General features: G+C 45.1%; 1 protein-coding gene across 4 annotated transcripts; it reads right to left on the bottom strand.

Moving 5' to 3' along the window:
- Positions 1-81: 81 nt before the first annotated feature.
- Positions 82-13,124, bottom strand: TAS1R1 (taste 1 receptor member 1). Of its 4 annotated transcripts, XM_074218585.1 has the most exons (7): positions 11,484-13,124; positions 10,914-11,023; positions 9,001-9,307; positions 5,827-6,585; positions 4,943-5,155; positions 4,485-4,605; positions 84-2,391 (listed from the first exon to the last, which is right to left on the bottom strand). In XM_074218585.1, the coding sequence occupies exons 2-7, from the start codon at positions 11,003-11,005 to the stop codon at positions 1,460-1,462; spliced, it is 2,424 nt and encodes an 807-aa protein (XP_074074686.1). In that variant the 5' UTR covers positions 11,006-11,023; positions 11,484-13,124; the 3' UTR covers positions 84-1,459. The 4 variants fall into 4 exon arrangements, with proteins under 4 accessions (XP_074074688.1, XP_074074686.1, XP_074074685.1 ...); XM_074218584.1 differs by having other exon boundaries at positions 10,914-13,124; XM_074218586.1 differs by having other exon boundaries at positions 85-2,391; positions 9,001-10,428; positions 10,914-13,124.
- Positions 13,125-13,179: the final 55 nt, after the last annotated feature.

A 13,179-nucleotide genomic window follows, 5' to 3' on the forward strand; every position in this document is an offset into this window, starting at 1 on the left:
CTAGGGCGCTAGCCGCCTGGCCCAGTGGGACCTGGACTCGGATCCAGAGGACCTGCCCCCCGTGGGCCCGGCCCGGCTGCTCAGACAGATCTGCAGCCGGGGAAGGTCCCGGCGGCTCCGCTTCGACGTCCTCTAATTCCCACCCCTCACTGTACAGAGCAGAGAACCTCAGGGGACCTGGAAGTGATTTGCCCGAGACCCCAGGAATGGCAGAGCCAGATTTGGGACCGAGATCCCAACTTCAAATCTTTGCAGGGTCTCACTAGATCTGTGGGCCACCATCTGGTGGAGAGACTTCAGAAGACTAGTAGTTAGAGGTATCTGTCTGGCGTTGGACCCTCTCTACTTAGGACTTGTGCACCTTTGGATGAGCCACTTTTCCTCTTGGTGCCTCAATTTCCTCATCTGTAAAATGAAGAATTTGGATCAGGTAGTCCCTAAAGTCCTTCCTGGTTTGATAGGGTAGCAAGGGGTGCTCAGGAAGAGGACCAGAGCCAGACCAGGGTTTGGGTGTACAGTGTTTCTCTGGTTCTGCTCATCTCACTCAGCATCAGTTCATGCAAATCCCTCCAGGCTTCCCTGAATTCCCATCCCTCCTGGTTTCTAATAGAACAATAGTGTTCCATGACAGACATATACCACAGTTGCTAAGCCATTCCCCAATTGAAGGACATTTACTGGATTTCCAATTCTTTGCCACCACAAATAGGGCTGCTATGAATATTTATGTACAACTGATGTTTTTACCCTTTTTCATCATCTCTTCACAGTATACGTCCAGTAGTGGTATTGCTGGGTCAAACAGTATGCCCATTTTTGTTGCCCTTTGTTCGTACAGACCAGGGTTTGAATCCCTGTTCTGCCACTTAGTATCATGATAGCCTTGCCTTGAGAAAATAATTCTCTGGGCCTCAATTTTCTCATTTGTAAGTGATGGCATTCTATTAAGATGATCTCAACTATTCCGATTCTAAATCCATCTATCAGCCATTTTGTTAACTCAGTACCTCCTTCCACACATGAGCACCAAGACCGCTTCCAGTTTTAAATCTTAAGATCCTAGAATGGGTAGAAGTTGATAGGCAAATTTTAGACTTAATGTTAAGAAAACCTTCCCAAGTATTAAAGCTATTGAGAATTTGAATGGGCTGCCTCCTGAGGTAGTTTCTTATCATTGAATGTCACAGAAAGATTATTGAGGAGACAATTCTCAGTTATGTGTGGAGTGGATTTAATAGTTTGGGGCTTCCTTCTAACTCCCTTGGAGCTGTTGTGTAGAGGATTTTGGTTAGCTGTAGTTTGGACTAGCCCCTGAGGTCTCTTCCAACTCAAATTCTGTATTGGAGCTACCAAAGCTCAAGAGAGAAGAATCTGTCCTCATCTCATTCCCCACCCTGCCTAGCCTGGCCCAGCCATCCTTGCATCCATTCTTCTTCCTTCTCCACCCAAGCTGAGATGCTCAGGGGGAGCTGCAGCGCTGTGTGTAGTCTTGGATAGAGGCCTGGAAATACTCAGTGGTGTTGAGGTCTGGGCGGCAGAGGATGACATAGCACTTGGGGAGAAAATACCCACTGAAAACACCACTGAGGCTACTCATGATGACCAGTGCATGGATGGCTGGTAAGTATTTGCCATAGTAGATACTGGAACTGGTGGCAAGGCCAATCCAGGAAATAAAGTAAAGGAGTAGGCTGAAGGTGATGCATTTGGCCTCGTTGTAGTTCTCTGGCAGGTCCTTGCCCACATAGCTACAGGCAAAACAGCTGATTGAGAGTAGCCAGGTATAGAGAACGCTCAGCATGTAACCTGGAGAGCTACTCTTGGAACACACCAGAACTACCAGCTCTGGGAATCGATTGTATTCCTTGGTGGGCAGGGGAGTCCAACCCGCCAGCCACAGGATACATATGAGAAGCTGGATAGTCGAACTCATCACCACAAAGGTCCTGGGCCCGTGGTTCTGCATCCAGGAATGGTAAAGAGTGGGCATCTTGGCCGACAACTTGAAGATGAAGATCAGCTGGAAGGAACGGACAGTTAAGCAAGATAGGAAAATGGCAAAGCCCAGGGCAAAGAGAGACTGGCGCAGCAGGCATGTGAGTGGTGTTGGTTCCCCAAAGAAACAGTAGGGGCTGCAGCTAGCACCTGCTAGTGAGCCTAACATGAGGAAGCACATCTTGCCCCCAGCTGACCTCACCACAGGGGTGTCCAGGTGCCAGGCAAACAGGCTGGCCACCCCTGCCAACAGGAGAAGTATCAGTGTGTTAGCCCCTATGAGCACCAAGGAGACTGGATGGTGCCAAGCGAGGAACTCGATGGTACGGTTGAAGCAGGTCTGGCTGCCCTCTGGGGACCACTCTTCTTTCTGACATGGCTGGCAAGTGTACTGGTCTGGAAGGAAAGGGAAGAAGAACCCTGAGTGAAGTTGGATTCTAAGCCTAAGAGAACAGAAAACTTTAACAGGGTGCCAGAGGCCCACCTCATCGCTTAGGAACTTCCTGTACAATAGGTTTTGGCAGACAGAAGCTGGGGCTTAAACAGGGAGGGGCTTGCCTTTCAACATTCACATACTAGCTATGTGCCATGCACTGGCCAGACTAGGGGAGAAACAGATAAACATGGTTTGGAATCATCTCAGTAAGCTCTCAGTGGAGATCATATCACCTGCATCTCCTCTTGTAAATCCTTCAGAGAGCTACATACACACAGTTCCTGAAGGCCCTTCTCTAGGCTCCACATTCTGTGGCTACCACTACAGTATTGGCATTAATGTCTTTAAAACCCATGTAAATAGAGGACAACAGACTCCTTCCTGTTGAGCTCAGTTACTCTGAGGTCCTCCGGGGAGGCTCTTCTCATCCAAATGGCTATGTTTCACTTATGTAAATGACTTTTACCACTTTGAAGAGGAAAGTGATTTCCATCTTTCTCTCCAATATTTCCATTAACCAAACTCACCTTCCTGACTTAGGGCTCAGTGGTTTCTCTGTTTCTGGGCTTTTAAGAGCAGAAAGGAATACGTATACAGCAAGAATATTCTGAGGAAAAGATATGGAAACTTCACCCTAAAACTGGGCCGGGAGAAATAAGCCACTTTAACTAGGCACCAGAATTGGCTCACATAGAAAGCACATAGTAAAAACTTAATGTTTACTGACTGACCTTGGCCATAATGACCATTTAAATCCTCACTGAACAGTGTGTGGGGAAGTCTGCTATAAATTTGTCCATTGGAAAGGTTCTATTATTTATACCTTAGCAGAGGACAAAAATTCACTCTTAGGGTAAGTCAGAGAAGCATAAATTGGCATCTGATGGTACATGCTATGGAAATCAAGCCTGTGTATAGGCCTTTCTGAAGGATTAGGAAGCAAAGGCCATTTTAATGAGGTGGTAGAACCAGATTTTTATACCTTTTGGAAAGTGAGATGGAAGCTCTATAATGAGCTTTTCCTGGAGCTTATTGTATCTTTCTGACCCTGGTTTTAATCTACTCTGAGAACAAGTTTTGCTTTATGGATACTGAGCATAGGGAATCTGCCTAATGATAACTCACATTTTATATAATGTTTTTACTTTTGTTGTTCAGTTGTGTCCAACTCTTTGTGACTCCATTTCTTGGCAAAGAGACTGGAGTGGTTGGTCATTTCCTCCTCCAGATCATTTTTGTTGTTTTTTTTTTTTTTTAGGTTTTTGCAAGGCAAATGGGGTTAAGTGGCTTGCCCAAGGCCACACAGCTAGGTAATTATTAAGTGTCTGAGACCGGATTTGAATCCAGGTACTCTTGACTCCAAGGCCTTATCCGCTACACCACCTAGCTGCCCCAAATCATTTTTTTAGTTTTTTGGGGTTTTTTTTGCAAGGCAATTGGGGTTAAATGGCTTGTCCAAGGCCACACAGCTAGGTCATTATTAAGTGTCTGAGGCTGGATTTGAACTCAGGTTCTCCTGACTCCAGGGCTGGTGCTCTATCTACTGCACCACCTAGCCACTCCCCTTGAATTCACTTTACAGATGAGGAAACTGAGACAAACAAGGTTAAGTGACTTGCCAAGGGTCACACAGGCTGAATTTGAACTCAAGATGTCTTTCTAACTCTAAGTCCAGCATTCTATCTGCCATGGTGCCACCTAGCTCCCCATAAAGCACTCTACATATATTATTTCATTTAATCTTTACAAGATCTTAGTGAGATAGGTACTTCTTTTTTCCCTTACTTTACAAATTTAGAAACAGTGACACACAGTATGAGTCTGAGGCAGAATTTGAGCCCTGGACTTCTTAACTCCTGTACACTACCTCACAATGAGACATCCCTGGAGCCTGGGTTCTACCTTTCCAGATGAGAATAGTTGCTTTGCCAACTTTGAAGTGCTACATAAATGTTTGTAGCTATTACACAAGGTCACATAGAAACCCGCCAGGACTTTGGCATTTCAGTCTGGAGAGGGAAGCGGGCAGGCCTCAGGATGGTTGGCCACTCACCGCTGCTGTTGAGGAAGGTCCCAGCTGCACAGAGAACACAGTCAAAGCAGCAGTGGTGCAGCCCCACTATCCTCCGGGCCTCTCCTGCTAGACACTCCTTGGAGCACACTGAAGGAGGCACCTGGATAAAACCACAGGCATCCCAGTTCAGACTGGAAGGGGAATGAGCAGGAGGGGCCTTAAAAGGCGATGCTATGGAAAGACTTAGGAAGCTAGGCAAGAGGGGCCACCTTGGGAGCCACCGTGGTTCTGGTGCACCTGCTGGATTTTGTATTTTGCTAGTAGAGGTGCATAAGAATTGTGCCCTCAGAAATTTCTGCAGGGTCTGGCATGCTGAGAATGTTCACTTGTAGCTTTGAGGAGACTTTCCCACCCTGACATCCCCCAACCACCCCCAGGTGTGATCATCTGACTGCCAATGCCCTATCCCAGGGTGATTCTCAGAGGTGGCTTGTTACCTGATTTTTTTCTTTGTGCCAGCAGATTTTAGTCTCATCTACTTCCAAGTGAACTGGATACCATGTAGAAGCTCCAATGATTTTGTAGGTCCAGTTAGGGCCGTTCCAGTCCCATGTAATAATATCATAGCTACTGACCGGATCGCCATGTTCATTAAAGGACACGGGGTTTCCATGCAGCATGAAATTCACCTTCTTGATCTCCTCCAGCAGCTACAATACAGAAGAGCCATGTACTCCAACTACCAACTGTACCAAACTTCCCTTAAGAACCCAGCCTGAGCAAAGCAAAAGAATGCAAGACAAGACCTGTTTTAAGAGAGGGAACAGAGTGGCTAGGTGGTACAGAAGATAAAGCACTGGCCCTGGAGCCAGGAGGACTTGAATTTAAATTTGATCTCAGATTTGACCTTCTGTGACTCGGGCAATTCTCTTAACTTGATTGATTCCTTAATTGGGGAGGAGGGGAGAGAAAAAGAGAGTGGAAATAAATGCATCAAGGTGGGAATCTACTTAGAAGGTAAGGAGCTCAACCAGGTCTATGTTATTTAGAGAAAGGACACCTCTTTCCATGGGTTCTCTTCCCCTTCCTAAGTGATACAGGATATGATAGTTTCCCTGTTGAGGTTTTTGCAAGCATCCAGGGATATGACAGGGAGGACAATGAGAAAATGTGGGGAGATGAGAATTTTCTCAAGGGAATTTGCCTTTGGTTTCCTAGCTTTCCTATACTCTTTTTCCACTGAGAATACAGAGGTCTACTCTGATACAACAGAATCTGAGCTCTAAGAAGAATAAAATGAGTCCCCAGGGTACCACAGGAAGCCCGGAGAATGATACTTCCAGAACATGGCTTTTGAGAGGTAAAGTTCCAGCCCTCTCACCTGCCAAGGATAGACCCTGCTTGTGTTGCAGACTCTTGAGTGGCATCCCAGGAGCTGGTGTAACCCGTGTGCCACAGCATACACAGCAGTATACACATTGTAAGCAGAATTCATGGAAAATGGACTCAGCTCAGCATTGATATCTATTGGAAAAGACAGATGCTGATTGCAGATCTGATTGTCTGCATCCTGGGAAGGGTCGATTGATGGCTTTGAGGTCCCCCTAGCCTGGGTGTAGGCTTCTTCAAACTCCTTTATTCCAAGGATCTCTCTCTGCTGGATAGCTACCCCAATCACTGTCCCAATCCTTGAAATGCCAGGCACCTTTGTGATGTAACTGGAGATGGACCAGTCTTCTGTGGCTAGCCACACTTTGTCAGTCACATTCCTCAGCACCACCGCCTTAAAGAAGATGTGGGCCAGCCTTTTGGTGCTGAAGACGACCACTACCTGAGTATAAAACTTCATGAGGGACAACATCATATTCTTCATCTTGCTGTCATCAACTTGGGCTGAAGTGGGCACAAAATCTTTATAGGCAATGCAGATTTCCTCTTCCATGGTCAATTCTTCCATCATCTGCACCCCCTGCAAGCCATAGTCATTATCACTACCAATCACTGAGATCCAAGACCACCGGAACTTCTTCAGCAGCTTCACAATCGTCTGAGCCTGGTGTTCATCACTTGGGATAGTGCGCAGGAATGAGGGGTATTTCCACTTCTCACTGAACACCATGCTGCTCGCCCCATAGCTGATCTGCAGGGAAGGAATTCTGGGATGTGGGTTCAATCCATCAAGGACTGCTAGTTGCTAGGGATACCATGAAAGAAGCAGAACAATCCTCCTCTCAAGTTTATTTTCGAGGGAAGGAGACAACATGTGTAATACACATAATATTCACATACATATATATATATATTTATACACATATTCAAATACACATGTCTATACAAAACAGGAATACTAGAAATTGAGGGAAGAGAAATCAGGAAAGACTTCATAAAGAAGGGGGCACTTGAATTTTTTAAGGAAAGTAGGGAATCTGAAAGGTAGAGGAGAGGAAGCTGGCTACTCCAGTCATGGAGAATAGCCAGTCAAAGGCAAAGAGATGGGAAATGGAGAAGCAGAAGGTCAATTGAACTGAACTACAGGGTAGATGAAAGCTGGAAAGGTCAGTTGAATTCAGGTAATAAAATGCTTTAAATGTCAAGCAGAGGGGCGTCTAGGTGGTGCAGTGGATAGAGTACTGGTCCTGGAGTCAGGAGGACCTGAGTTCAGGTTACCTAGCTGTGTGGCCTTGGGCAAGCCACTTAACCCCATTTGCCTTGCAAAATCCAAAAAAAAAATGTCAAGCAGAGGAGTTTACATTTGAGTCAAAGGGAGGGTGATAGGAAACTTCTAGACTGGAGAAGCAGTGTAGTATATAGTACGTGGAGCACTGATCTGACAGGAAGACCTAAGTTCAAATCGTAGCTCAAGTACATATAAGCAATATGGTTCAAATCATTTTTCTCTATTTGTGCTTTAATCTCATTTTTTTAATTTAAAATTTTATTTTCTCCAATTACATACAGTTTTTAACATTCATTTTTTAATAAGATTTTGAGTTCCACATTTTCTCCCTTCCCTCCATGATATAGGCCATATACATAATATCATGTCAAATCTATTTCTATACTAGACATGTTGTGAAATCAGAGCAAAAGGGAAAACACCATGAATCTCCTTATTAAGTGAGGTTGGCTTCCAATGTTCCATCTAGAACTAAATCTATGATTCCATGGCCTTATGAGCAATGACATGGTCAGACTTGTGCTTTAGAAACATCACTGTAGTGGTTATAAGGATTGGAGTGGGGAGAGACTTGAGGCAGAGAGAGTGAACAAACTCATGGAGTAGTCTAGTGGGAGGTGACAAGGGCCTGTACCATCACAGGGAGCCTTTGAGGAGGAAGAAGGGGTGTGTAGGACAGTTAAGTCAGTGTGGATATAAACTTGCATGTATATAGTACAGTGCTAAGTTTGAGGGAATGAAGAAAAGCAGAGGTTAGTTCCTGACAATCTAGGTGACAGTTGCTAAGTTATATACAAACCAAGACAGAGACAGGATGAACTGGAGCTAATTAACAAAGGGAAGACCCCACCATCAAAGAGAATAAGAAAATCCTTGTAGAAGGTGAGATTTTTAACAGATTTGGAAGAAGCCGGAGAGGATAGGGCTTAGATAGGAGAGAGCATTTCAGGCATGGGGGGGTGGGGAACAGTCAGAGAGGATTCCCCAGGGATGGATTGTCTTGTGGAAGGAGCAGCAAAGTGACTGGAAAGATAGGAAGACGCCAGATTATGAAGGCTCTGAAAGACAAAAGATGAAGCCGGAATCCAATAGAATTGCATATCTGGGACAAGCAAGACTGAGCAGCCTAGAATAATACTGAGGCTGAGAACCCGTGTTATTGGCAAGATGGTGGTGGTGAGATGGTGAGAGAACTAAGGAAGTTCAGAAGAGGGGTTCATTGGAGAAGAAAGCTGTTCAGAAGGAAAAAGTGGTCAGTGGTGTCAAATGCTGCAGAGAGGTCAGGAAGGCTGAGAACTGAGGAAAAAATCCTTAGCCTTGACAATTAGCAACTTTGAAGAAAGTTTCACCTGAGTGAAGAGGTCAGCCTTCAGATTGCAGAGAGTTTAGAAAAGAATGAAAGGAAGTTGAGAGAATGTGTATTGACTTTTTTTTAGGAATTTGGCTGAAAAAAAGAAAGGAAAGAGGGAAATAGTTTGAGAAGACTGTTTTTAAGGATAGGGGAGACTGGCAAGTTTTTGCAGGCAGCAAGGAAGGTATGAGGAAAAAGAGGGGTTAACATTTAAGGGGGAGCAATCTACCGGAAAAGAGAATGGATGGGATTTAGGGAGTGTATAGGAGGCTTGGCACAATCAACAAGAGTTACTTATTCATCAGACATTCATTTGTAAAGGAGAAGATAGGTGATGGTATCAAGGGGTCAAGAAATACAAAGAAGAAAAATGAGAAAGTTTGTATGAGCCAGTCAAAAACCAATGATTGACATCCATTGGCCAACCCCCAAAGTAACATTATAAGAAGGTGGTGCACATTAAAGCTTCCTACAAATCCCTAACTTGGGGCTGGTCTGGACAGAGGACTTAAAAGTCTCCAGCTTACCTGGGGGATCAAGAATGTGCTCAGTAGGGATGCAGTTATGGAGGCCAGCTCAGAGCTATCTGGTCCAATCACTGCCACTGCCTTGGGGTGATAGCTGAAGAGGTTTTCAGGAATCCTGATGTGATTGCTTCTGGACTGGGAGAGAATACTCAGGGTGGCGTACACATTTGCAGACTTTGAACATACATCGTAGAGTTCATAGCCCAGAGTGATATTGGGAAGTAGAGAGCTGGAGTTATTAATCTCTTCTATGGCAAACCTCATGGCCTGAAAGAGGTGGTAGCCATGGCCATTGATGGTATCGGGGCTGTGGGAAAGACAGGACCAGAGAAGTAAAGATGTCATTAGCACTGAGGCTCCAAGACTCTTTCCTTCTGAGGTGGGGTCATTGAATCTAGTCCACTATGTATTCCAGTATAGAATATCTAACATGTCATGTTAAGGTTTCCAAAGTGTTCTATGAGGATTCTTGCATTTGATTCAGATCTTCATTTTTCCCTGAAGATCTGTGATGTGACATTATCTGCATTTTACGTGTAAGAAAATTGAGGCTCAGAGAGGCTGTGTAACTTGCCCAAAAGTATCTGGGGAAGGATTTGAGTTTAGTACTTTTTCCAAGAATAGTCCTCCATCCTTGGCACCATCTACTCTTTGGGCATTCAGTAACTGGTAATAATGACCTTTTTATTGTGGGAATACTTAGTCTACTGAAAGCAGAAGCTACAAAGAAGGCTAGCCTGAGAGTCTAGAAGACCTGGGTTCAAGTCTCACCTCTGACATATCAGTGAACAAATCAGTGAACCTCTATATACTCCAGACTTATATTCTAAACCTATTACTTGCAGAGAAGGTGCCCACTTGTATCAGTGAAGGGAGTTTCCTCATTTGGGAAGCCCATAGATAAATGTGATCACAAGTTTACTTGCTGTTATCCTATTAATTCTATTTCTATAAACTTGACTTTTATATGCCAGGCAGTATTGCAAATAGGCGAATTTGGCCACTGGGTGTCAGGAAAAGTTTCCTAACTAATTAGGATTATTATGCTAGGCTAACTTTAGAAGTGCGGTCCTGATCCCTAGATGTCTTCAAGTAGAGGCTGGAGGGCTTCTGGGTAGCCCGTAGTATGGATTCCTTTTGAGATTTATAGTAAATTAAATGGCTTTAAATAATTCATTTTCATTCCCACAACAAACCTGGAAGGTAGGGGCTAATATCTCCATTTTACAGATGAGGAAACTGAGGCAGAGAGCATTTCAGAGACTTACCCAGGGTCACAATATTTCCATGATGTAGGTGCTACTGTCCTTACTTTACAGATGAGGAAAGTGAGGTAAAGAGACAGTAAATGACCTGTCCAAGGTCCACAGCTAGTAAGTGTCTGAACTGGAATTTGAATTCAGGCTTCCTGACTCCAGGCCCAGCACTCTGTGAACATAGACACCCCCTTCCTGTGATTCTGCTTGTGGCAGTATTTGTGGAAGAAAAGGAGAATTTATATTTTTATCAGCATTATCCTGGGTATATGGTCTTTTCTCCTGAGAAGTCCAGTTGGAAAGACAAAGAGACACTTAAAATATGGAACCTAGATGTAATTCAACAGAAAAAAGCCAGAGTAAAATAATAAACCGAGATAGAGCAGAGGGGAGAGAGTAAAAGACAGATGAGGATGGGTGAGCATTCTCAGGAAAGATTTCCACAGGAATCCTGTCCTGAGGGAACTCTTGGTAATAAGAAAATGGTTGTAAATGAGTGGTAAAGAAAAAGGACAATTCAGAGATCCTGATCCAGTAAAAGTCCAGAAGCAAGGAATTAGCATGTGAACTCCAAGTGGAAGAGAATTCAGTGTGGAAGGGAAGAATACTTCTTTGCAGCTGGCTTCATTGAGGTAGTGGTTCAAATCCCTCACTTACCTGTCACACAGGGTCACCTCAGGTATGAGTGGGACTTCACGGTACACAGCGTGGATGGGGAACAATCCTGCAATGATGTGATCTCCAGGCATCTTGAAGTCAGAAGGGGTCTCCATTTCATGACAGGTGAAGAGACAGGAAATGAAAAGAGGCAGATAGTAGATGGGAGCTTTAATGGAGAACATGCTGCCCAAATGGGAAATCTACTTCTCTTTATGTCAGAGGTGGGCCAGTTCTCCAAGTTTGGGGCTACAGAAGTAGGCAGAATCTAGAGCCCCTCCCCTCATCCTCCACAAATTTATGCTTTGGAAAAGGGTGGGTCTTGAATAGAATATACAAAACCCAACTCTGGTAGTGAAAACGTTTGAGTTGGATTTCCTGGCTTGTGGTTTTGCACAGGAACCCAAGGGGTGCCATTGGGGCAAATGAGGGGGTGCACTGTCCTTGATTCTCAGGTGGCACCCATTGCCTCTCATTTGACAACTGTGGATTTAGATCAGGAAGGGTGTGGTAGTTTTTGTTGTTTCAGAGTTTTGCTAAACCTTGGGAGGCCGCATTAAAGGAAGTCACCTGTATGATTTAGCTGTGGGTCCAGTCTTCTGTATATTGAAGTTAAAGTAACAGCTCCTTCCCTGACTATCTTCCCAAGGCAGATCTCAGATCTCTATGGCACTTAGATGGGAATAGGGGTAGAAGTTATGTGGGCAGCACAGGGACTTCTTGAAGTGAGAAAGGTCATGCATTACTGTGGAGAGGAAATAGGCTTGGAGTAGAGAAAGCTTGGGTTCAAATCTCTAAGAAAGTCTTTTAACTTCCCTGTCCTGTTTTTATTTATAAAATTTTCTTTATAAAATAAGGGGGATGTTTTGGTGTCAAAACTTCTAAGAGCTCTAAATCTATGTTGTTGTTTGGTTGGTTCCCACTCTCCTTGACCCCATTTGGGTTTTTCTTGACAAAGGTACTGGAGTGGTTTGCCATTTCCTTCTTTACCTTTGCTAATGTATGGTACTTCTGGTTAAGTATCAGTTAGAGGTGATACTTGTGACTTGCCTGAGGTCACACAGCTAAGTAATTTAGAGAGGTGATATTTTAACACAGATCTGCCTGATTCCAAGGTTGGCATACCATCTACCATGTCATATGTGTATGTATAAATTGTCTCTGCTTGTGTCATATACCCGTTATACTGTGGACTGGATGGCTTATTTTGTTTTTGCAAGGCCATGGGGTTAACTGACTTGCCTGAGGTCACACAGCTAGGTCACTATTATGTCTGAGGTCAAATTTGAACTCAGACTCCAGGGCTGGTGCTCTATCCACTGCACCTCCTAGCTGCCCCTGGATGACTGACTTTTTTTTAAGAAAGATTTTATTTTGAATCTTACAATTTTTCCCCTAATCTCGCTTCTCTTCCCCCACCTCCCACAGTCTGTTAGTCTTTACATTGTTTCCATGGTATGTATATATTGATCTAAGTTGAATGTGATGAGAGAGAAATCATAGCCTTAAGGAAGAAACAAAGTATAAGAGATAGCAAGATCACATCACATTTTTTTAAAAATAAAAGGTCAGATTTGGCCTCAGACCTAGCTGTGTGACCTCGGGCAAGCCGCTTAACCCCATTTGCCTTGCAAAAAAAAAAATCTAAAAAAATAAAAGAATTAAAAGTCGTATTTGTTCGAACTCCATGGCTCTTTCTCTGGACACAGATGTATTCTCCATTGCAAACAGCCCCAAATTGTCCCTGCTCCAGCTGGATCATCGCCCCCATGTTGCTGTTAGGGTGCAGGGTTCTGGTTCTGCTCCTCTCCCTCAGCATCAGGTCATGCAGATGCCTCCAGGCTTCCCTGAATTCCCTCCTGGTTTCTGCAAGAACAACAGAGTTCCTGGATGATTACATTGACGTTTCCAACCACATGCAAATACAAACTGAGGCAGAGGGGGCTGGCGCCGCAGGGCATGCTCAGTGAAGGCCCTCTGCCCGCTCAGGCGCGGGCGGGCACGGCTCTGGCTACTCCAGGCCACCATTTGGGGTTTCCTTGGCCAAGCTTCCGGCCCCCGGGGCGGCGCGGCCACGGCGGCCACACGACCCAGGCTGGCCCCCAGCCGCACCCTCTCCTCCACACCCCCGGGAGCTGGCAGCGCCACGTGACTCGCCCAGGGTCACCGGGCCAGTCCGGGCGGCGCCCGGGCCCCGCCCCTCGGGCTCGGGGCGGGAGCGCCGGCGCTTCCGGTCCCGTGACACCCGCCCGCGCCGGGCCAGTTC

This window comes from Macrotis lagotis, chromosome 1 (genome assembly GCF_037893015.1).
Source record: "Macrotis lagotis isolate mMagLag1 chromosome 1, bilby.v1.9.chrom.fasta, whole genome shotgun sequence".
NCBI classification, from domain to species: domain Eukaryota; kingdom Metazoa; phylum Chordata; class Mammalia; order Peramelemorphia; family Peramelidae; genus Macrotis; species Macrotis lagotis.

Bases quoted from the DNA above. Each gene is read 5' to 3' on its own strand.
- TAS1R1 (XM_074218584.1), bottom strand. From the start codon at position 11,098: ATGTTCTCCATTAAAGCTCCCATCTACTATCTGCCTCTTTTCATTTCC. The intron at 9,308-10,913 runs GTAAGTGAGGGA...TCTTTCCCACAG, and splicing joins GAGGTGACCCTGTGTGACAG to CCCCGATACCATCAATGGCC. The intron at 4,606-4,942 runs GTAACAAGCCAC...GGTTTTATCCAG, and splicing joins GGCACAAAGAAAAAAATCAG to GTGCCTCCTTCAGTGTGCTC.